The sequence below is a fragment of the Mustela nivalis genome (assembly GCF_964662115.1).
Source record: "Mustela nivalis genome assembly, chromosome: 11".
NCBI lineage: Eukaryota > Metazoa > Chordata > Mammalia > Carnivora > Mustelidae > Mustela > Mustela nivalis.
In genome coordinates, this window is record NC_139030.1 from 52,481,207 (window position 1) to 52,506,391 (window position 25,185).

Here is a 25,185-nt window from a genome sequence, read left to right on the forward strand (position 1 = left end):
TATGTGGTGTAAGGAAATGGTCCAATTTCATTTTTCTGCATGTGGCTGTCCAATTTTCCCAACACCATTTATTGAAGAGGCTGTCTTTTGTCCATTGGACATTTTTCCTGCTTTGTCGAAGACTAGTTGACCATAGGTTTGAGGGTCTATTTCTGGACTCTGTTCTGTTCCATTGATCTATGTGTCTGTTTTTGTGCCAGTACTATACTGTCTTGATGATGACAGCTTTGTAACAAAGCTTGAAGTCTGGATTTGGGATGGCTACCAACTTTGGCTTTCTTTTTCAATATTCCTCTGGCTATTTGAGGTCTTTTCTGGTTCCATGTAAATTTTAGGATTATTTGTTCCATTTCTTTGAAAAAAATGGTGGGATTTTGATAGGGATTGCATTAAATGTATGGATTGCTTTAGGTAGCATAGACATTTTCACAATATTTGTTCTTCCAGTCCATGAGCATGGAACATTTTTCCATTTCTTTGTGTCTTCCTCAATTTCTTTCATGAGTACTTTGTAGTTTTCTGAGTATAGATTCTTTGCCTCTTTGGTTAGGTTTATTCCTAGGTATCTAATGATTTGGGGTACAATTGTAAATGGGATTGACTCCTTAATTTCTCTCTCTTCTGTCTTGTTGTTGGTGTAGAGAAATGCAACTGATTTCTGTGCATTGATTTTATATCCTGACACTTTACTGAATTCCTGTACAAGTTCTAGCACTTTTGGAGTGGAGTCTTTTGGGTTTTCCACATATAGTATCATATCATCTGCCAAGAGTGATAGTTTGACTTCTTTGCTGATTTGGATGTCTTTAATTTCTTTTTGTTGTCTGATTGCTGAGGCTAGGACTGCTAGTACTATGTTGAATAGCAGTGGTGATAACGGACATCCCTGCCGTGTTCGTGACCTTAGCAGAAAAGCTCTCAGTTTTTCTCCATTGAGAATGATTTTGCCGTGGGTTTTCATAGATGGCTTTGATAATATTGAGGTATGTGCCCCCTATCCCTACACTTTGAAGAGTTTTGATCAGGAAGGGATGCTGTACTTTGTCAAATGCTTTTTCAGCATCTATTGAGAGTATCATATGGTTCTTGTCCTTTCTTTTATTAATTATTAATGTATTGTATCAATTAATTGATTTGCAGATGTTGAACCAACCTTGCAGCCCTGGAATAAATCCCACTTGGTCGTGGTGAATAATCCTTTTAATGTAGTGTTGGATCCTATTGGTTAGTATTTTGGTTAGAATTTTTGCATCTGTGTTCATCAAGGCTATTGGTCTGTAATTCTCTTTTTTATGAGATCCTTGTCTGGTTTTGGGATCAAGGTGATGCTGGCCTCATAAAATGAGTTTGGAAGTTTTCCTTTCATTTCTATTTTTTGGAACAGTTTCAGGAGAATAGGAATTAATTCTCCTTTAAATGTTTGGAGATTTTTGATGACTGCTTCAGTCTCCTTACTGGTTATGGGTCTATTCAGGTTTTCTATGTCTTCCTGGTTCAGTTGTGGTAGTTTATATGTCTCTAGAAATATATCCATTTCTTCCAGATTGTCGAATTTGTTGGCGTACAGTTGCTCATAGTATGTTCTTATAATTGTTTGTATTTCTTTAGTGTTGGTGATCTCTTCTCTTTCATTCATGATTTTATTTATTTGGGTCTTTTCTCTTTTCTTTTTGGTAAGTCTGGCCAGGGGTTTATCAATCTTACTAATTCTTTCAAAGAACCAGCTCCTAGTTTTGTTGATTTGTTCTATTGCGTTTGTTTGTTTGTTTGTTTTTTCTATTTCATTGATCTCTGCTCTGATCTTTATGATTTCTCCTCTCCTGCTGGGTTTAGGCTTTCTTTGTTCTTTCTCCAGCTCCTTTAGGAGTAGGATTAGGTTGTGTACTTGAGACCTTTCTGGTTTCTTGAGAAAGGCTTGTACCGCTATATATTTTCCTCTCAGGACTGCCTTTGCTGTGTCCCACAGATTTTGACCATTGTGTTTTCATTATCATTTGTTTCCATGAATTTTTTCAATTCTTCTTTAATTTTAATTTTAATTCTTCTTTAATTCTTTAGAAGGATGCTGTTTAGATTTCATGTATTTGGGTTCTTTCCTAATTTCCTCTTGTGATTGAGTTCTAGCTTCAGAACATTGTGGTCTGAAAATATGCAGGGAATGATCCCAATCTTTTGATATTGGTCGAGACCTGATTTATGGCCCAGGATGTGATCTATTCTGGAGAATGTTCCATGTGCACTAGAGAAGAATGTGTATTCTGTTGCTTTAGGATGGAATGTTCTGAACATAACTGTGATGTCCATCTGGTCCAGTGTGTCATTTAAGGCCTTTATTTCCTTGTTGATCTTTTGCTTGAATCATCTGTCCATTTCAGTGAGGGGAGTGTTAAAGTCCCCTACTATTATTGTATTATTGTCGATGTGTTTCTTTGATTTTGTTATTAATTGGCTTATATAGTTGGCTGTTCCTATGTTAGTGGCATAGATATTTAAAATTGTTAGAACTTCTTGTTGGACAGACCGTTTGAGTATGATATAGTGTCCTTCCTCATCTCTTATTATAGTATTTGGCTTAAAGAACCCAAATACATGAAATCCAAACAGCATCCTTCTAAAGAATTAAAGAAGAATTAAAATTCATCTCTTATTATAGTATTTGGCTAATTGATCTGATATAAGGATTGCCACCCCAGCTTTCTTTTGATGTCCATTAGCATGTTAAATTGTTTTCTCCTCACTTTACATCTCCCCTCACTTTACATCTGGAGGTGTCTTTGGGTCTAAAATGAGTTTCTTGTAGACACATATTGATGGGTTTGGTTTCTTTTATCCATTCTGATACCCTGTGTCTTTTGATTGGGGTGTTTAGCCCATTAACATTCAGGGTAACTATTGAGAGATATGAATTTAGTGCCATTGAATTGCCTGTAAGGTGACTATTGCTGTATATTGTCTCTGTTCCTTTCTGGTCTACTACTTTTAAGCTCTCTCTTTGCTTAGAGGACCCCTTTCAATATTTCCTGTGGCGTTGGTTTGGTGTTTGCAAATTCTTTCAGTTTTTGTTTGTCCTGGAATATCTCTCGAATTCTCCCCTCGTGGCCCAGTAGCTGTTTGTCCCTCTTTTGTTCAGCTTCTTTATTCTCTGTCATTTGGTCTTCTATATTGCTAATTCTATCTTCTGCCTCATTTATCCTAGCAGTGAGAGCCTCCTCTTTTTATTGCACCTCATTAATAGCTTTTTAAATTTCAACTTGGTTAGACTTTAGTTCTTTTATTTTTCCCAAAAGCGTTTTTATATCTCCCAAGAGGGTTTCTCTAATATCTTCCATGCCTTTTTCAAGCCCGGCTAGAACCTTGAGAATCGTCATTCTGAACACTAGATCTGACATATTACCAATGTCTGTATTGATTAGGTCCCTAGTCTTCGGTACTGTCTCTTGTTCATTTTTTTGTGTATGTGGGGAATTTTTCTGCCTTGTCATTTTGTTCAGATAAGAGTATATGAAGGAGCAACTAAAATACTAAAAGGGTGTCAATGACCCCAGGAAAATACCCTTTAACCAAATCAGAAGAGATCCCAAATCGTGGGGGGGGGGGGGTGGATAAAAAGAGGTTCAGAAAAAAAATAAAAAGAAACAATTAAAAAAAGAAAATGAATAAAGAAAAAATATAAAAAAGAATATATATATATATATATATATATTAGATAAACTAGTTAAAAAGCATTAAAAAAGAAAAGGGTAAATGTTAAAAAAATATTTAGCAGAAGAGGAAAAAAATAGAAAAAGAAAAAATATTAAATTAACTGCAAGACTAAAGAATCACAGGGAGAAAGCCATGAGTTCCGTGCTTTGCTTTCTCCTCCTCTGGAATTCTGCTGTTCTCCTTGGTTGAACCTGCACTCCTTGGTTGGAGAACTTGGTCCTGGCTGGATTTCTTGTTGACCTTCTGGGGGAGGGGCCTGTTGTATGGATTCTCAAGTGTCTTTGCCCCAGGCGGAATTGCACTGCCCTTACCAGGGGCCTACCAGGGGCCAGGCTGAGTAATCAGCTCGGGTTTGCTTTCAGGAGCTTTTGTTCCCTGAATGAAAATGGCAGCCTCCCAGTCTCTGGCCCAGAGGAGCTGAGACTCCTCAGTCCACCCTTAGAGAATAGCGCCCAATTACTCCCATCTCCCTGGCCTCCGGCTGTGCTCCGAGCTCACCAAGCCTGCCACTGGTTCAAGGTAACCCCCAGCTGAGAGCTCACTCCTTGGCTCTGTCTCTGTAGCTGGCTTCCCCGTTCTAATACCTGCAAACTCTGCGACACTCAGACACCCTCCCTGTGGGACCTGGGGCCACGCTGACCCTGCGTGGGCCTCACCCCGGTTTAGCCTGTGGAGCTATGTCCCTCTGCGGAATAGACTTTTAAAAGTCCTGAATTAGTGCTCCCTTCCTCCGCCTCTTGCCAGGTGCCCGCCCCCTCCCCACCACGGTCTATCTTCCCATAGCTTTGGATTCACTTCTCCGCCAGTCCTACCTTTCAGAAAGTGGTTGATTTTCTGTTTCTAGAATTTCTTCTCTTCAATCTCCCCTTGGATTTGTAGGTGTTTGCAATCTTTAGATAAGCTATCTAGCTGATCTTCTGCTACCTGATGTAGTCTCAGCCTGCTACTTCTCCGCCATCCTGACTCCTATATATGCAGATTTTTGACTGCACAGGGGTCGGCAGCCTCCACACCTCCACATTGTTCAAGGGCCAACTGTATATATATTTAGATTTTAGAAAGATAATTTTCAACTTTTAAATATGAATTTCCATGTTGGGACATACCTTATTGACTCACAGTATTACCTGCCATGGGTTCTGCTAACCTGTTCCATTTGAATTTGCTAATGTTTCCATGCCTGGATTTCAATAATGAGCCTTATCTATAATGGATCATTATTGAAATTATATCAATGCCTTGGGTTAAAGTTATAAATGGTCATTGTTTCTTATCCATTATCTAAGCATTTGTTTTTAGACATGTAAACCCATAATTATAGTGTTATTCATAATAGATTATTCTCTGGAACCAGACACTGTGTTTTATGATTCCATTTTAGCCACATACCAAGTGGCCTTACCTGACTATCCAGTCCTCAAATCTCATCTCAAGAATGAGGATAAAATCACCTACTTCATACTTCCTGTGGAGTATAAAATGAGTCAATAAATGTGAAGTAGTTATCATAGAAGCTGAAAAATTATAAATATTTAATAAATTGCCATTATTATTATTATTATTATTATTACTAGTAGCATTCCCAACACTCTGTTGGCCAGTGTTTTCTTGTAAGAATTACTAGTAACATATTCCACTGTTAGTCCTTTTGTGTTGTCTGCCTTCTGCCCTTTGTAATGAATTGCTTTACAGGTTTATCTGGAAAAGTGACAGATTTTGTATTTTCTGTTTCATTTTTAAACTGTCTCATTAAATTCTTGATACGGTAAACTCCTTGAAGAAGTTAGGAAACTTTATTTCTAAAGAGCATTCCAGTCAGAAAGAATAAATATACAGAAACCTAAAGACATGGCACAACAGGATATGTTTATAAACAGGATGTGTTTTAGGGATATAATGTCACAGGAGATAAAGCTATAGGAGTATACAAGGAGCAGAACTGCCTCAGTTTCCAGAAAACAACTAACAGACTGCAAATGAAGGGACATATAAAAGGGAGACCTATATTTGTTTTGCCTGCCCCATGAAGTGCACACTTATGCACCACTGTCCCCCATTCCAGGAAAAATCCTTGGGCTATCTTTCCATACTTGTCCCATGTTTGTCCCCAAATGCAGGAAAGGCTTTGCATGGGTCAAATTCAACACTTATGTAACTCCCTGCAGACTACAACCCACTAAGTATATTCAAATAACCTAAGGAATTGTTTTTAAAACCTTATAGAGTTTCTTGACTCATGCAGTAGTAAGAATAATAGATCAGTTAGAAATCAGGGTTTCCACTGAAAATTAATAATAAGGAATGGTGGCTTAGACAGATTCTGAAGAGCTTTAAAAACTGGGAAAAACTAGCAATATAAAATCGTATCTCCCCAATTAGAAAATGAGTTTCTTTGGTTAAAGATTATATTTTATATAATTTTAGTCTTCTGAGGCCAACTGCAGTGTTGGGCACAAATATGTGCTCAATAGCTTTTTGAGTTTTGGTTGATTTCTTTGAAGAACTAGTCTAAAAGTCTGGTGGCCTTAACTCTAGTGGGCAAGTCACTAACTCTGTATTATTCCATTTCCTAATTTGTAAAAGGGGTTCAACTGTCCTCTGGTGCTGGTAGGAGCATTATGAGGATTCAAAAGTTCTTTGGAAGTTCAAAGTGGTCAAAAACATAAGGTGTTAGCAGCACAATTACTACTATAATTCTGTCTGCATCAGTATTTTTAAATAAATTGAGTGGTTAAACTTACACCTTTTTGGAATAAAATAATATATTACTAAGCTAGTTAGGGGAAAAGTATACTTATTTTTGCAATGAGTGAGCCCCAAAATGAGTAAAAATGTTATTTGGATCTTTGTAATTCAGGTCATGCTAATAACAGACATCATCTGTTGAGTTTGTTTAACCATAGGAAAACACTATTCGTAGGATTTTAGATGCATTTTCTTACTCAGTCTTCATACCAACGGAGAGATTATTCTATTTTTTGGATAAGGTCATTCAATGCAGTATTTAAGTAGCTTGCCACTTGCACAAATTGTAAGGACTGATCCTGGACTAGAAGAATTCAGGCAGTTGGCAACACAGTCTATGTTCTTGATTATTACACTAAATCTCCTTAACAGTGTCTGAAAAAATGTTTTCTTTGGTTTTACTTTAAAATTAATGATATTGTTTATTGAAGTACTAAGAAGAGGTATCCATGATAGAGCTGGTCTTAACTACCAAGACCTTTCCACTGGGCATAAGTTAATGGCATAGCCACAAGTGTCTGAGTCCTCTCCCTTGGTCCTGGATGGTCCTCTTCCTTCAGCACTGGCCTGAAGGGTAAACCAATCTGCTTCTGCATCCCATACTGACCTATGGAGATCTACTTCTAATTATAGAGCATTCATCCTCTTGAACTATGATTGCTCCAAGCTGTGTTTTAGGAAGATGCATTTCTGAATTTAATGCTACCTGGAAGAATCTTCTAAATCATTTGGAAGCACTTCTGTAGTTGCATCGTTAGATTATGAAGTCTTTGGAACAGGTGAAACACTAAACAGGTCTCACTCACTTTAAGGCCACAGTGAAAACAAAATGTTTATAAGTGAAGATTTACTTCTAGACTCCTATTTTCCCTCTCAATTATTACATCTATGTTAAAATAATAGTTATTTGCTGCTTTATGAATATTCTTTTATTTAATACTTTTACCTTTACTGTATTTGGGATAAAGAACATATGACAATTCCCAACCAAAGCATATACTGCTCAGTAAACTAAATGTATACTACCACAGAAAGGTCTACGGAGAATGCATGTGAACAATGCTCAGCTTTTAAATGTAGCTGAGAGGGATTAGTCCATTTCATTTACCAAAGTATAGCCTGCCTTCATCATGGAACCTAGCATAGAGTAGGTGCTCAGTAAATACCTGTTAAATAAAGAAATAAGAATAGGGGGTTTCTGGTTAATCTGGAGTCAAAATGGATATGTATGAAGATTTTTGCAAATATCCCAACTCATGAACACCATGATAACATAATTTTCCCACTGAAAAACATCATATAACGTATCTAGGGATGTTAAAAGTCTCTGGGAGATAGATGTGTATGCCCCCAACTGTTCCTTCTGTACGGTCTCTTAAAAAATCCTCATGGTTTCTGATGCAGCAACTATGGCCTCCACCCTGTGTTACACTTTCTCCTTCAGAAGCCCTTCCCACAAACTCACATAAAAGGAGAAGACTCCCATCCTAAAATAAAATAAAATCATGTATATTTTAAATGTTCCTTTGATCTCATCTCTTCCTTGAGTTTCTGTCCTTGAATTCATTGCCAATCTTTAAAAGATAGATTAGATTATACTCACTGCCTTCCCATTTTCCACTGCTCAGTCACCTTCAAATATCTCCTTTCTGGTTTCTTCCCCTACCTTTCTCTTTTCAAATATCATTGATGTTCTCTTATTTGCCAAGTTCAGTGACCCTATCTCACTTGATTGTCTGCAATATTTCCTAATTCTTTAAGCTCTGTCATTCCCCGGCCTCCAAAAATCCAGGCTACTTTCCTCCCAACCATACAAGCTCACAAGTAGCTTATGAGAAGCTTGGATTCATTCTTAACCTCTCTAATAGGAAGGCCCTCGTCATATTTACTGCCAAATCTGTGGGTTTTATCTCCTAAATCCATCTCCATTCTTGACCTTCCACTTCCTGTCGTATTATTTCATCTGTATCACTAGAATTACCCTCTGAAACACATTTCCATGGGAGGAAAAAAGGCAGTCTTAAATATATCATGAGCAATTGGACAGCCTTGATCAGATTCATTTCATCAGTCTAATTCCCCATGACTCAGCTCAGTTCTAGTCACACTGCTCCATGAAATTTCTGTCCTTGGACTCCAACGTTTCTTGTTTGAAATTACCTTCTTCTTCTTGCCATTCTCTGCAAAATCTAACAAAACAAAATGACCTTTGAATCAATATTCAAGACTTTGTCCATGTACTCACTCCATAAAAATGTATTATTGCTCTGATGCTCACTATAGCAAATAACTCTTAATTCTGGAAAGCCCTCTAGATTTCCCCCAACTAGAATTAATGGCTGCATACAATGAAAGGTATGCATTGCATTCTATTTCTCTGTTGTGTATCTGTCTACCCTACTTGCTAATCTTGTGAGCAACTCGAGAATAAGAACTGTAGTGATACATATCTTTGTACTTCTAGTAACTTCCACAGTACCTGGCACAAATGAGGTGCTGGGTCAGTGTTAATTAGCATCATGTAAGTCAGTGACATGTTTCGTGTTACCAGTCCTACCTTCTGAAAGCATGTAGATGAAGTAATTGAACAATTATTCCTAATAATTGAACAATTATTCCTAATAATAATAATTCCTAATTGACTATTCCTAAGTTATGTTAAGTAAGCAGTTTGCTTTTAGATGCAGCTTCTCTCTGGGGAGGGGCAGGGAGGAGAGAAGAAGGAAAAGAAAAGAAAACACTCAGAATTTTCAGATAATTCCCTGACAGATGTTCATGGAGCACTTGATAGAGTCCCATCTGGACATTGGTTGGGTGTGTCCCTTCCAGCTCTTGACTATTTCCTTATTCTGAGCTATAGTTTGTCAGGGCCCTGATCTTTATGAGATGGTAACGATGCTATATGAGAAGTGCTACCATCTAATCAGTGGATACCCAAACTCCTTCTTCCTTACATCTGATTGATTGCCAGGTACTGCCAACTTGATGCATCTTTGTCTCCTCTGCATCTCCACCAGCTCCACACAATGGCAGACCTCCATCATCTCAGATTTAACTGCTGCAACCTTCACAAATGTTCCCTCTCACTGCTCTACTCCCTACATAATAAGTGGTCTCTCTAAAAGGCAAATCTGGTTGTAGCTCACCCCTCTTTCAGGAGTTGCCCCATGCTGGCAGTCTATACTACTTACCACGGCCTACAAGTCCTTGCAAAAATTGACCATCCTCAACCTTTCCAGCCTCACATAGTGTTCGCCATCTCTCCCCATCCAAGCACACTGATCTTTTGTTTCCTAAAATTCCCCATGCTTTGTCAGGTTCTGATCCTTATACCCATTCTCTCCATACAGAATATCCTTTTTTTTTTTTTAATTTTACTTATTCATTTGACAGACAGAGATCACAAGTGGATGGAGAGGCAGGCAGAGAGAGAGGAGGAAGCATGCTCCTTGCTGAGCCGAGAGCCCAATACAGGGCTCAGTTGTTGGGCCCTGAAATCACAGCCCAAGCCAAAGGCGGAGGCTTTAACCCACTGAGCCACCCAGGCGCCATTCTTATGGCATCCTCTCCCCTGCTCAAACCCCACCCAACTCATCCTTCTCTTCCCAAGTGTTACTTTCTTCTACCTTCCCTTCTTAGACTGAGTTAGGTGCTGCTCTCAAGATACCCTGTGCTAACTCAATGACAGTGAGTGACAACTGTTTGCTCATGTGTATCTTCCATCTGACTGTGAATGCTTTGAGGGCAGGTACTAGGTCTATTATCTTCACTATTTTCTTTTTCAAGTCCTAATCCTGTTGTTGTGCATGGACTGATACTTTCGGCAGTTGATAAGGTCAAATACTAGCAATTACACATATTACAATCTATATATAATACTGTTATGAAGCTTATTACCATTTATAGGATAAGCACGTGGAATTTTCCACATGCTGTCTTGTTTGATCCTTGTAACAATCCATGTGACATAAGAACAATTTTACAAATTAGAAACTAAAGCTTAAGGAGGCGAAGATAATTGCTAAAAGTTCATAAAACCACTAATTATGATTCAAACCCAATCTTGTCTGACTCAAAACAGAACTTTTAACCCTTTCATTATAGTTACATAGTTCCTCCAGTCAGTAGATACTTATTAAATATTTGTAAAATGTTATCATTTATGATGAAAAATTAATGTCAAAAGAACACTAAGACTCTATGCCCATTTTGGCAAAATGAATTAAAAACAGTGGAAAATACTCATTGGATTTACAACTTTGATTCCTAGCTTGGGAATTTTAAATGCAATTTTGCAGACTTTTTAAATTTTTAACTTATTTGCATTATGATAATTTTCTGTTGGTCCAATATATGATGAGAGGTTCTATTTCTTTTATATTTAATGATAAATACAAAATTCATGTCTGACATACTTTAAAGCAGAATTCAGAGTGTATTAAAGCTGTATTCCTTCACTTTCCCTTCTACCTTGGTGAAGTGTTTGACTAACACTAGATTTCACAATTATAAGAACAAGTTAATATTTAGTAAATATGAATAATGCACTGGAGACTTCCCTTCCAACCTACAACTTGATGAAGAAATGATCTGGGTTTTAGGAATGCTGTGGGAATTAATGAGTTAATATTTAACTTTTCCAGCCAGTCTGTGAAAATGCTAAATCTCAGTACAGTGTATTTTTCTTTGATATTATATTCTTGCTTTGTTGAGAGTCTTAAATAGGGGTCATTTAAATTTTTAATTTGCTAGTGTACACCAGAAATATTTACTCATATATTATGTACACGATAAAATATTAATACTAATATTTTTGATATAGAGCATCTCATTTATATACGATTTAAAATATATATAACAACATAAAATGCCCACCTTTAAAATAATACATGCCTAGCATTAAAAATAAGTGTTTTGGGGGTGTCTGTCTGGGTGGCTTAGTCAGATCAACATCTAACTCTTGATTTGACTCGGGTCATGATTTCAGGGCCGTGAAATGAAACCGCTGCATTGGACTCAGAGTCTGCTTAAGATTCTCTCTCTCCCTCTCCTTCTACCTCTCCGCATGCTCTCTCTCTCTCTCTCTCAAATAAATATATCTTTAAAAATAAGTTTTTTTCGGGCATCTGGGTGTCTCAGTGAGTTAAAGCCTCTACCCTCAGCTCAGGTCATGGTCCCAGGGTCCTGGGATCAAGCCCTGCTTCGGGCTCTCTGCTCAGCGGGGAACCTGCTTCCCTCTCTCTCTCTTTCTCTCTGTCTGCCTCTCTGCCTACTTGTGATTTCTTTCAAGTAAATAAATAAATAATATTTTTAAAAATAATTATTTTTCAAAAATAAAAAGATACATATGCGTGTGTACATGCATACACATATTCTATATCCTTTTGACCCTTAAATTCCAGATTTACATTTTAATAAAGTTATCACTTATTATAACTTGAACTATTAAACTCTATAATTAAGCTTCCTGTAGGAAATGAAGTCTAAAATAAAGGCATAAACATCTTGACATCAAGTCAGAGAATAAAAACCAATTAGTCATTTACTCTTAAAAAATATTATGGAGTATTTTATTTGCTGTGCTTTGTTTTGCTTCACCCTCAAGGTCAAAATCATTTGCTATAGTAAAGAACATTTTTTAAAAGCAAGAAATGTTACATAAATCCACTGAGGAGGAACATTTTTTAAAAGCAAGAAATGTTGCATAAATCCACTGTAGTTATTAAGTGGTTATTGAATGCCCTGCAGTACAAGACAATATGAATGCCTTAGATATGATGTGGTCATATCTCAGCTCACTTATTAAGTCATCCTGCAAAAAATACATGAATAGTACAGGTCAATATAGGATTTAGCTTGAGAGTCATGTGTGAACATACACATAGTTTCAAATGAACTAACTCACTGGAAATTAATTTGATTAATGACTTAAATATGAAAATCAATTTTAAAATAGTCTATTACTCTCAAAAACTAACTGTGAGAACCAATGATAAATTATTTGGGTGGCAAATTTCAAAGTAAAATTAAACTTGAATTTAAAAACAAAAAAGGAAGAATTCATTGGCCTTATTGGTTTTTTTAAAAAAAAGATTTTATTTATTTATTTGAGAGACAGAATGAGTGAAAGAAAGAGCATTTGAGCCGGGGGAGGGGGGGAGGAAGGGACAGGGAAGAGGTGGGGGAGAGGGAGAGGGAGAGGGAAGGGAGATGTAGAAGCAGATATGGGGCTAGATCCAAGGACCCTGGGATCATTACCTGAATGGAAGGCAGACACTTAATCAACTGAGCCACCTAGGTGCCCCACTTTATTGGTTTTTAAATCAACAAATGTACTTGTTTAAGAATATTCTAGTTTCTCTGTTATCCAATTTTCTAAGTATTTTATTAGAGATAAGTTCTTACCACATATCTGAAAGTCTTTGCTTTTCCTCTTTGAGTAATTGTGTTATTATTCCAACGAAATAAAGAATTCAGAGACATATCATCTTTGATTTCAACAATGAAAAATATAAGAATATATTGATAAAAGTACATAAAAATGGTTGTGAATGTTTTAATACCATTCTCATAGCTTTGATAAACAAAATAAAGAAAAATCAAGTAGGGACACTGATAATTTGAATAATATAAATAATAAAAGTGAATGTCATGAATATACACATATTATCTCAAAATTTATACATGCAGAAAACTATTATTTTCAAGGGCCTGTGTATCTATTTATATAAATTAACAATGTAATGGATAGTAAAATAAACTTCAACAAATTCAAAATAGAAGATATCATATAGGGTTATTATCTAATCACAATACAAGTAAGCTAGAAGTCAATAGTAAAATGAAAGAAAAAGTTCTAACCATTTGAAAATTAAGAAACTCCTTCCTAAACAAATACTGGGTTAAGGAGAAAATAAAACATGTAAGTAGTTATTTGGAAAATAAAAACATTTTCTGTCAGAACCTGTGGAATAGCACCAAACAGACATTGAATGTCTTAATATTGACAAGAATGATCAAGAAGGAATGAGGGGTGCCTGGGTGGCTCAGTCAGTTAAGCTTCTGACTGAGGTCATATTCTCAGGGTCCTACAATGGAACCCCAAGTCCAGCCCCTAGTATGAACCCCACATGGTGCTCTGCCCTCAGAGGGGACTCTGCTTCCCCCCCTGCCCCTCACCCTGCTGATTGCACACACTCTCTCTCTCTCTCTCTCTCTTTCTCTCAAATAAATAAATTAAACCTTTAAAAAAATGAATGAAAGAACATGACAAAAAAAAACTTAGTTTGAGATATTGGGAATTAAACAAAATGAAGGAAATCAATGAATTTTCAATGTAGCAGTTGATACTAAGATAGCAGGTGGTTCTTAGAAAAGAAAACCAATAAAATACACAGACTTTGGTATGATTGGCAAGATCCTAAGATGACACCAAAGATATCGCCTTTGTGTAATCCCCACCCCTGAGCGCAATTGAAGCCTGTGGCAATGATGAGATGTCATCCTGTGATTATGTTATGTCTATGGCCAAAGGGAGATTATCCTGGGTGAGCCTGACCTAATCAGAGGAAACATTTCAGAGTAGTTTTCTCCTAGTGGTTCCATAAGTGTAACTGAGAGAGAGAGAGAGATGCTCAGGCGGCTCAGAAGAAAGACTGCATACGAGAGCTTATGGGACAAGGGACTGTGGTGGTCTCTAATGGTTGAAGGCCATGAGCTAGCAGGACAGTAGGGACTTCAGTCTTACAACTGCAAGAAAATGAACTCAACCATCAGGTTCATGGATCCTAAGCCTCAGATGGGAACTGTGGTCCCAGCCAACACCTTAGCTGTATCCCAGTGAGACCCTGAGTACAGAATCTATGTAGTGCCAGACTTCTGACCTACAGAAACGGTGAGATAATCAACTGGTTTTGTTTTGAGCCATTAAGTTTGTGGCAATTTGATACCCAGCAGGAGAGAATTAATTTTTTTGGCAAATATTACATGTTAAGGAAACTCAAATGACTTTTGTTTCTAAAGCTCAATTGAAGTGTGATAAGAACACAAACAATCCACTAGAAAAATAGGCAAAAGACGGGGACAATTGACAGAAGAAAACATAATTGAGATGAACCTTAAAATGATTAACCTTAATTTTAATAAATTAACATTAAAGTAACCATAAAGTACTTTGTACATTCCACTTTGGCCAATAAAAAAGGGGAAAAAAGCAGCAAAGGAAAAGGAAAAAAAGCCCAGATAAATAAGGCATTATGCTGATGAAGGGTTTCTGTGAGACAGAGACTTAACACAAATCTCAGAATATAATATCTCCTAAATGTTTAGTGAGTAAATGAATATTGGACGTAGGGAAATTAACTTAAAAGCCTGGTTATACGTGAGTGGTTTCTCTGTATCCAAGGTGGGAGTAGGTATTACTTTTGCTTCTCCCATCCTTGGCCAGAGATGATCAAGGATTTTTCTAGACATAGACCCAGCACCTATGACTCAGTGCACACCTCCCAGCCATACCCACCCTGAGCTTTTATTGCCTTATCTCTTCCTGAGTCCGGGTTTGTCCCTGCATGACCTTCCTATCATTTTCTTGTTTTTCTTCCTAAAGATTTTATTTATTTATTTGACAGAGCAAGAGCAAGGGAAGGAACACAAGCAGGGGGAGTGGGAGAGGGAGAAGCAGTTTTCCCGCTGAGCAGGGAGCCCGATGCAGGGCTCCATCCCATGACCCCGGGATCATGACCTAAACCGAAGGCAGATACCTAAGGACTGAGCCACCCAAGTGCCCTGCCTTCTTACCATTTTCTTTTCTTTTTCCTTTTTTCTTACCATTTTCAATATCACATCTCTCCTGTGCCATGTCAAATCCTAAAAGACTATGAGTTGTAGAACATTACGTTACATTACAACAGGAACTTGCTTCGTCGGCCTTCATCTTTCTCCCAGGGTTGAAGTCTTGTCTCCACAGAACACAGGTTGGAAATCTGTCTTCTGTAATAAGGACAGATACTCACCTTTTCTTGCAAGATGAATATTAAACATTTACATGATTCTTGATTGAAAATTTAACAGTACAATTCATCATCTGCAAAAAGTTTCTTTAAAAGTACATCAATGACTAAATGACTAAACATGCAGTGTTTTTACATACAACTTGTAAGAATCAAATGCTTGCGTCCTCTCTTGTTTTTATTAGAAAGGTCTTGGTGCCCTTATTTATTAACTTTGTTTGTATTTTAATCGATTTCTAATACATTGATTATTTAGTTCATTAATTTCAAACTTATTAACGTTCTTTATTTAGTTCATCAATCCAAACCCTTTTTGCCTCCCAGGGATGGCCTAGGCATCCTTCAGCTCAGTCATTTCTGCATCTGTTTTATTTTAGCTGTTTTTCTTTTCTCTTACACTGATACTCATGTATTTACATCATGTGGGAAAAGCACTGACATTTCTTTCTGGTTAGAGTATGTTTTGTTTTGTTTTGTTTTGTTTATTTTTTTAAGCAGGAATGAACAAAATTTAAGTCACTTTATCTGCCATTATTATGGCTTGAACGTTGGGACAAGTTTCCCTGACTGGCATGAGAATTAGGGTCTATCCCGCCATGAGATGGCTTCCCAGGGTTTCCTGGCAAAATGTTGATTTAAGGGGGCACCTGGGTGGCTCAGTGGGTTAAAGCCTCTGCCTTCGGCTCTGATCATGATCCTAGGGACCTGGGATCGATCCTGCATCAGGCTCTCTGCTCAGTGGGGAGCCTGCTTCCTCCTCTCTCTCTGCCTGCCTCTCTGCCTACTTGTGATCTCTATCAAATAAATAAAATCTTTTTTTAAAAGGGGGTGGGATTATGGACATTGGGGAGGGTATGTGCTTTGGTGAGTGCTGTGAAGTGTGTAAACCTGGTGATTCACAGACCTGTACCCCTGGGGATAAAAATATATGTTTATAAAAAAATAAAAAGTTAAAAAAAAAAAATAGATTTAGAAAAAAAAAAAAATGTTGATTTAGGAAGTTATGTAAGCCAAAGAGGAATAGTATTTTTAAATCTAATTTGTGATCATGTTCCACTCCCAAAAGGTATACAAATTCCTTCTAGATCCCAGACATTAAATGGCTTCATTTTGAAAAATGATAGATACTTACATAAAAATGTGACTTGAGGCCTCTTGTCCCAGCATGCGTTCCTTGTTGGCAGTTCTGCACATCACTGTGGCGTGACCCATACCTGTAACTTATCAACTACGATTTCTAGTTTAGGTTTTCTCCAAAGAGGTCAGAGATCTTAAGAACCTTATAAAGCAACATTCTTCCAGAAATGCATATACCCAGTCCCTCTCCCCCCGCCCTTTTTTTTTTTTAGCAATTATTCATGACCAATTTTATGACAAATATTTTTTCATGTGTATGTATATGTGTGGGGAATTTGCCTCCATTAAATTTATACCATGATTTCAATTTAGTTTTTATGGATATAACAAAACCATCTTTTTACTCATTTTATCAACTTATGTAAAAGTGAATTAATAATTACAGTAATTTAAAATAGTACACTGATTTGAAAACAAACATAACTTCTTCTTTTTTTAAAGATTTTATTTATTTATTTGACAGAAAGAGATCACAAATAGACAGAGCAGCAGGCAGAGAGAGAGAGAGGGAAGCAGGCTCCCTGCCAGGATCGATCCCAGGACCCAGACATCATGACCTGAGCTGAAGGCAGAGGCTTAACCCACTGAGCCACCCAGGCGCCCCAGACATGACTTATTCTTGATAAGCAAACAACTCACTTGGTGAAAGCAGAAATGCACAAGTGTGATAGAAGGTAGCCCATCATTTGAGTGGTTTTAGCACACCAAGAGCATGGGTCATTGTGTTCTTACAGAGAACGTGCCAACCACTGTTCCTGCAGTAAGTCAATTAGAATAGAGGTAGGTTAGATAAAAAGCAGTATGTGCCCAAAGGGTGGGGCAGATAAAGTGGGGAAGGGGGTTTAGATGAGAGTGATTATTATTCTTCCACAATGATGGGCAAAAATCACCACTGTGAGCAAGAAGTTCACCTTGGTTAAAACACAACTTCTGTGAAGGATAGATTCAGGAGATTTAGTTGGAGTGCTAAGTGGAGACAAAACAAAACAAAACAAAACAAAAGCTTCATTTGGCAATAATATATGAAACAGAGGTATTCATTCACCAAATAAGAATTTTGAAGGTGAGACTGAGAGACAGGTTATTTCAAAAGTAGAATTTAACAAATTTGACTTTAGATTACTGTCAATATTAGAAAACAGTAAGAACAAAGGAGAGTTTGAGTCTGTTTGCTCAAAGAATGATATTGCAAACAACCAGCATCAAACTTGGCTAAAGGAGGGGCGCCTGGGTGGCTCAGTAGGTTAGGCCTGCCTTTGGCGCAGGTCGTGGTCTCAGGGTCTTTGGATTGAACTCGGCATCAGGCTCTCTGCTCGGCGGGAAGCCTGCTTCCCTCTCTGTCTCTGCCTGCCTCTCTGCCTGTTTGTGATCTCTCTCTCTCTGTCAAATAAATAAATAAAATCTTAAAAAAGAAAAAAAAAATACAGCCACCAAAATGTTTAAAAAAAAAAAAAGAAAGAAAGAAAACTTGGTTAAAGGAATAGGTTAGGATAGGGAAAAAAAAGTCATGACTGAGAGCATGTTGAGTCTGAGTAACATTAGGCACATCTTTACTTTCTTACAGTAGTTCAGGCAGACTGTAGAAATATACTTGTATTGCTTGAGAAATTAATTTGTAAGCATGTGTGGGGTCACTTGTCTATACCTAGTTAATGGCAACATTTTACAAAGTTGGATATACAGAAGAATAGCTGATGTTCAAGAATATTCCTAAGAATAAAGTTTGATATATTGGCAAGAGCACTCTCATCTGTAGAAAATTGGAACTAGTTAGACCTGGAGTAATTCTGTGAATATAAAAAATGTAGCAATTTATTTTATCATTATCCACGCAAGACACATCAGAGGAGGATATTTATGGAGGCAATCAGGAGGCATTTGATAAAATTGATTCATATTATTTTAGGTTCACATCTTTTTACCTTTGTTTTAGAATTTTATTTATTTATTTGACAGAGAGTGCAAGAGCAGAAACACAAACAGGGCGAGTAGGAGAGGGAGAAGCAGGCTTCCTGCTGAGCGAGGAGCCTGAGGTGGGGGTCGATCCCAGGACCCTGGGATCATGACCCGAGCCGAAGGCAGAGGCTTAGCTTAATATTCATAGTGGCTGATTGGAAATCTGAAATCTAGGTGACTAATAATGGTACTTAGGAATGGATACTAAGTTTGATATGGAGGCTGATATTTGGTATCATACCTGAAGAACTGTGGTAAACAAAAGGTGAATTTGTCCAAAATTTTTAAAGACTTCCCAAGTATTACTTTGAGAAATCTCCCTGTGAGCTGGGTGCTATACGTAAGCGATGAATCACTGAATTGTACTCCTGAAACCAATATTACACTAGATGTTAACTAAAATTTAAATAAAAACTTGAAATAAAACAACCAAAATTTCCCCGTGATTTGAAGTAAAACTATATAAAAAGGGGTTTTATTATTGCTTGCACAGAAGTTACTATTGTGACATTTGCTTTATAACAAATATGTAATTAGTTTGGCAGAATTACTGTAAACAAAAATTAAATAGAACTCATGTCTACAGCTACCAAAGAGCTAGCTTATTGCAGTTGATGAAACAATTTCTGTGAAGATACTGAATATTTATATTATACAAAATTCCATGGTTTGTGGTGTGAATAGGTGTCTTTGCTTTTTGTTTTTCACTTCAAGATCGAATTCTAGATTCTCTTCACTTGTTAGACTAAACTTGCTATTTTTTCCAATGGATTATTTTCAGTTTTAAATTGACAGAAAAAATGGTAAAAGAGTCAGTATATTGTTTTAGAAACAGTGTGATTGCCCAGAAGACAGAGCATGAACTTTGGGCTCAGGAGTAATTCTCTCAAATATTGGCTTTCTCATTTACTGGTTATATGATGTTAGACAAATTACGTAACCTGGTTGACCCCTAGCTCCCTCATCTGCAAAATGAGAACAATTACACTAACTTTCCTTCCCCCTCACCCTCCCTCTTGGGGCTTCTCTAATTCAATGGTTGGCTTAGTACCAGTTCTGGATGACCATTTGTAACTTCATAATGTATTTTGGTGAGAATTTTCACATCTGTGTTCATCAAAGATATTGGTCTGTAGTTCTCTTTTTTGATGGGATCCTTGTCTGGTTTTGGGATCAAGATGATGCTGGTCTCATAATGTAACAATCTGATTTCACATGAAAATTGTGAGTAATGGAAAAGGAGAGAACACAGACACTTTCCTTATTTCCCTTTCTTATTCAACCCTCTTTTCTTCAAACTTAAAATCTCTTCGTTTCAAGGAGAATCCAGACTCAGTTCATAGCACCAATTCTTCTTTTTTCTAAACTATTTGTTACTGAAATTAAAGAGCTGTACTTTTTATGTTTATCTCATGCCCAGAAACTTAATGAAAGCAGTAGCTCCTCGGAAGGCAGCACTGTAGACATTGGTGCACCTGCAGAAGAACAGCCTGTAGTGGAACCTGAGGAAACCCTTGAACCTGAAGCCTGTTTCACTGAAGGTAAGAAAATGGCCTTTATGCTAATCTTGGAATGGAATAGAACATTTAGTAGATATATGTCAGTGACCTCCAATATGCTAACAGTTTTAAAATCTGTGGTTATTTTTTGTTAACTCTACCCATTGTGTATAAAGATCACAAACATGGAGAAAACTATTTTTAACGTAATCAAAACTAGTAATTTGTATTTTTAAAAATAAAATCGTGATTTCACAAGGAGTGGCATCTTAAATACTAATCATAATTCTCATACACAGAATTTGCCTTAAAAATAACTTTCTGCAGGTACCTGGGTGGCTCAGTGGGTTAAAGCCTCTGCCTTCAGCTCAGGTCATGATCCCAGGGTCCTGGGAGGGAGCCCTGGATGGGGCTCTCTGCTCAGCGGGGAACCTGCTTCCCCCACACCCACCGCCTGCTTCTTTGTCTACTTGTGATCTCTGTCTGTCAAATACATAAATAAAATCTTAAAAAAAAATAACTTTCTAGGATGCCTGGGTGGCTCAGTCAATTAAGCGTCTGCCTTAGGCTCAGGTCATGATCTCAGGGTCCTGGGATCTAGTCCCCAATACGGCTCCTTGCTCGGCTGGGAGCCTGCTTCTCTCTCTGCCTCTCCCTGCTACTCTGCCTGCTTGTGCTCTCTCTCTCTCTGACAAATAAATAAATAAATAAATAATATCTTAAAAAAAAAAACTTTCTGACTACTAAAGTTAAATGACTGGCAAATATAAACTGTATTTTTTAGCAAGATCCTCATTTTCCAAAGCTTATTGGACAAAGCAGGAAATAAACACAGCCCCATACCCAATACCTGAACAGAACCTATTTGAGCCTGGCACAATATGGACAATTGTTTTAAGAGCTTTGTTTTCCCCATGATCAGCATTTCCCATGGTCGGATTTTCTCAGGATTTTGAGTTTTGAAGATATGAATATATTTGCATTTTCTCTACTCAGTGATCTCTTCTTCATAGGCCTGATATATATTGTCTCCCTCTATTTCCCAGTATAAATTCCACACATCACTCAAGGTCCTTCTCAAAAGTACCTTCATCTGATCATGGTGGAAGCGAGCCTATCAGTCCTTACTATTCCTCTCAATAGCTATTAGTAAACATACCCATTTACCTCACTTGATAACTTTTTGTATATTATCTCAGGAGAGCTCTTCTTTTTCTGTTTTGAACTGTTGTATGTATTTTACTGTCTTGTTTCCTCTGTCCTTTCCTTCCTTCCCTTTTCCCTCTTCTTCCAGAATACTTGACTTTTTCTTTTTTTTTCTTTTGTGTTTTTTGAAGGTCTTTTGGGCGGCGGGGTGGGGGGGGGTGGGGTTGTTTTGTTTTGTTTTGCCCTGAGGTGGGCTTCCTGAGTTTATATATATTTTTGAAAACAAGAATTTAAGGTTCTTGATGGCAAGGTCCATGTGCTGTACCTTTTTTCTTTTTGCCTTAAAAAAATGTTATTTGTATCCTCCATGGTGCTTACAGTGGTAATCACGGATGGTTTGAATGAGTAAAAGCAGTATTAAGGAAGGTAATGACAAATCAAAACAAAGCCAAGCAATCACATTTTAATGGACAAAATTAATTTAGAAACTTATATGAGCTCTTCTAGAAACACCACAAGAAAACAAAACAGTAACAAACCCAGCATTGTTGGGGGAGATCTACATCATTATTCCTTAATCTCTTTAAAAGGGAAGTTTGCTCTTTATCACTAATCTCATTTTGAACTCCTCTAGAGTGACTTCAACAGAGAGCAGTAGCATGACAGAGTATAGGGCAAAGCTACCTTACATTTGTTTGTACTTTACAGAGTTCTTTTTTGGACAAGAAGAGTCAAGGCAGAAAAAGCAGGTAGTATTAGCCAGTGAACTGTTTAAGGAGGCTGGATAATTTTCACAGCCTCATACAGCTAATGAATGTGCTCTTACTACTCCAGGCTTAGAGAGTTACCCTAGCAAGATGGAGATGGTAATTGTAGTGAGAAGATGAATCAGGGACATGCTAAAGAGTATTCCTGAAGCAGCAGAAGTCACTTCATCTACTCCTGTTTGAACACTATACTTGCAGGCTGTGTACAAAGATTTAAATGTTGTCAAATCAGTGTGGAAGAAGGAAGGGGGAAACAATGGTGGAACCTGAGAAGAACGTGTTTCCGAATAGTTGAACACAACTGGTTTGAGACCTTCATTGTCTTCATGATTCTGCTTAGTAGTGGTGCACTGGTAAGTGACTATTAAGCAAAAGTGGTACAATATTAAGTTTACGATAATCTAATACTAATGACTTATTAATCCTTTCTATTACATTGTTTTAGTATTCAATGCATTTTCTTCCCCCAAACCCTCATCCTGCATCCATTTTCATTTTCATGATGTCAACTATTAACTCTGATAAGCCTCGTTATCTCTACTTAGGACTTCTTCCTTAAATATATATACATCTCTAAATCCATCCATCCATCCATCCATCCATCCATCCATTCATGCACTTACTACCCACCCATCCACCCCCTCACTCTTCTGTCTCTAACACATTTTGCATTACCTCCACATCCTATCTTCCAGATTATAGACTTAATGTTTTAACTATGCATTTCTGGATTTATTTCTACTATGTACACATACAGCTCCTAATAAATTATTTATTAAGTTTTGCTTATTATGTAACCTAGAAAATTTGTCCCTCCCGCTTATTCATTGTAACTAGAGAATACAAATATTCAATTACCCACATTTTAAGAAGGTAAGAATGACAACTCAGTGTAGTTAATGGAAATCCTGTGATGGAGTATATGTAACTTCTGGATTCTGAGGAATATTGCTTCTGAATGGTATTGTTATTACCTCTTTATGGACAGTCAATAAGTCCTTAGGGACCACTTCTCTGTCCTTTTTAAATTGTGTCCACTATTCTTATGCTACTCAGGAAACAAGGATTATGAATATTGGTAACAAAAAATATTGGGCAGCATGCCTAAGTGATTCATTTAAAGATTGCTTTCTCTTTTTACGATGGTTTTTACATCGAATTAATTTATATTTGTATGAAAATCACTTACAAACATATAAAGCATAACATATAGATAACATTTTAGAGAAACACTGACACAAATATACTTAAGCTATAAGACAGATAGATAGGTGACAGACAAAATGAGCTTATCCAATTGAAATACAATCACTTAAGTTTCTTTAATGTACATTTATAATTAGAACTATATTTATGAATTAGTTTGACTTGTTTAGGAAACAGTTCTTGATGTCACATCCTCATGGTGCTACCCCAACTTTTCCTTTTATGTCATTTTTTTTTTGCTTTCTCCTGTTGATTTTTTGCCATAAAAAAGCGGTTGAAGCAATAAAAAAATGGAGGTTTGTATTTTTCATAAACCAGAAGTTATAAATAAGCCTATATTTCCCATATTTCTCTGATGACATAAACTTTCTCTGCATGCCACTTTATGCAAGAAATAGTCTTGTCTCTGAAACAAATGTGAGACTTAGATGTAAAGTATAAACAGAAGTTCATACATAGTATTAGTAGAATACATATCATAATCTAAATGAAATATATTTCTATCTTATCATTGTCATACCATATCTCTGCTGAGAAATATAAACTATCAACAAAATGAAGGGGAGAGAAGGGGAAAATGAGGCCAACTATACAGTAAACTTCGACAATGTGAGGATTGATTATAACTTCTACTTTATGAAAAATATAAACCTCCATTTTTTATTGCTTCAACCTCTTTTTTATGGCAAAAAATCAACAGGAGAAAGCAAAAGAAATGACAAAAGGAAAAGTTGGGGTAACACCATCAGGATATGACATCAAGAACTGTTGCCTAAACAAGTCAAACTAATTCATAAAAACTATGCTTTTACATCTTTCTTCTGGCTATAATATAAATGGAGAGTATAACTTTCCCCTGATTCATTAAAAGATCTTTGAGAGGAAAAAAGTTTAAAAAATTTAAAAAACAGCAATACCTACTACTCCTCTGCCCTCCTAGCCCAATGGGATGTCATATGTATATATATATATATATATATATATATAAAATATATATATTTATATATATATATGTAGAGAGAGAGAGAAATATGTTTATATATTATATATACATATTACATATATAATAAAAATCAGGGAAATTTTTAAAAAATAAAATCAAGGAATATATATATGTGTATATGTGTGTGTATGTATGTATGATCATATATATACATATATGACCAGAAAAATAACTTAAAAGGTATAATAGTTTTAGAAAGCTAAAATATATAACTTTTTTTATAGGCATTTGAAGATATATATATTGATCAGCGAAAGACAATTAAGACAATGTTGGAATATGCTGACAAGGTTTTCACTTACATTTTCATTCTGGAAATGCTTCTAAAATGGGTAGCATATGGCTATCAAACATATTTTACCAATGCCTGGTGTTGGCTGGACTTCTTAATTGTGGATGTAGGTATCCTGTGTGTCTTTGTCTTTATCACAGTAATTTGTCTGGCTCGTATACTAATTCTAGAAGAGAGAACCTGGACAGTATGCTATGGTGACAGGAAATGCTACTTAACTCTAACTCACTGAATGGTAGTGTTATAATAAGAAATAAACTTAGTATTGGTTTGGCATTGAGTGGATGGGATCTATGGTGGTTGTCTAGGGGGTGGGAAGGAGAAAAACAATACAGCAGCTTGTAGGGAAAGTGGTGAAATAGGGTATGTTGCTTAAATTTCTTTCTATAGAGATTTTGTCATTTTGCAATAATAATATTTTATTTTTCATTGCTCTATTTTAAGTATTTCATAAGGATCAGTGTATCTCTAAAAAATGCAAAAGAAATTATAGCACATTGCAAGTAATATAAAAAGTATATTTAAATATAAGGTAACAATATACTGAAAAATAGAAAATTTTGCCAAAATAGTGTCCAATATATGTGAAACTGTCCAATACTAGCCACTTTCAAACCAAAGAAATTATAATTCTGGATATGAAGTTTTGGTACATTCCTTATTTAGAGAATTTGATATCTAATATTTTCATTTCTTAGTACTCTCATATTTCATACAAGAT

General features: G+C 36.5%; 1 protein-coding gene across 8 annotated transcripts in view; it reads left to right on the top strand.

The window, feature by feature from the left end:
* Positions 1-25,185, top strand: part of SCN1A (sodium voltage-gated channel alpha subunit 1) — a 141,098-nt gene that overhangs the window by 93,898 nt on the left and 22,015 nt on the right. For all 8 annotated transcript variants that reach the window (XM_082690241.1, XM_082690245.1, XM_082690240.1 and 5 more), the window contains 3 exons: positions 19,972-20,092; positions 22,162-22,316; positions 24,397-24,570. In XM_082690241.1, coding sequence (XP_082546367.1) covers positions 19,972-20,092; positions 22,162-22,316; positions 24,397-24,570 — 450 coding nt within the window. The remainder of the gene's footprint in view (positions 1-19,971; positions 20,093-22,161; positions 22,317-24,396; positions 24,571-25,185) is intronic.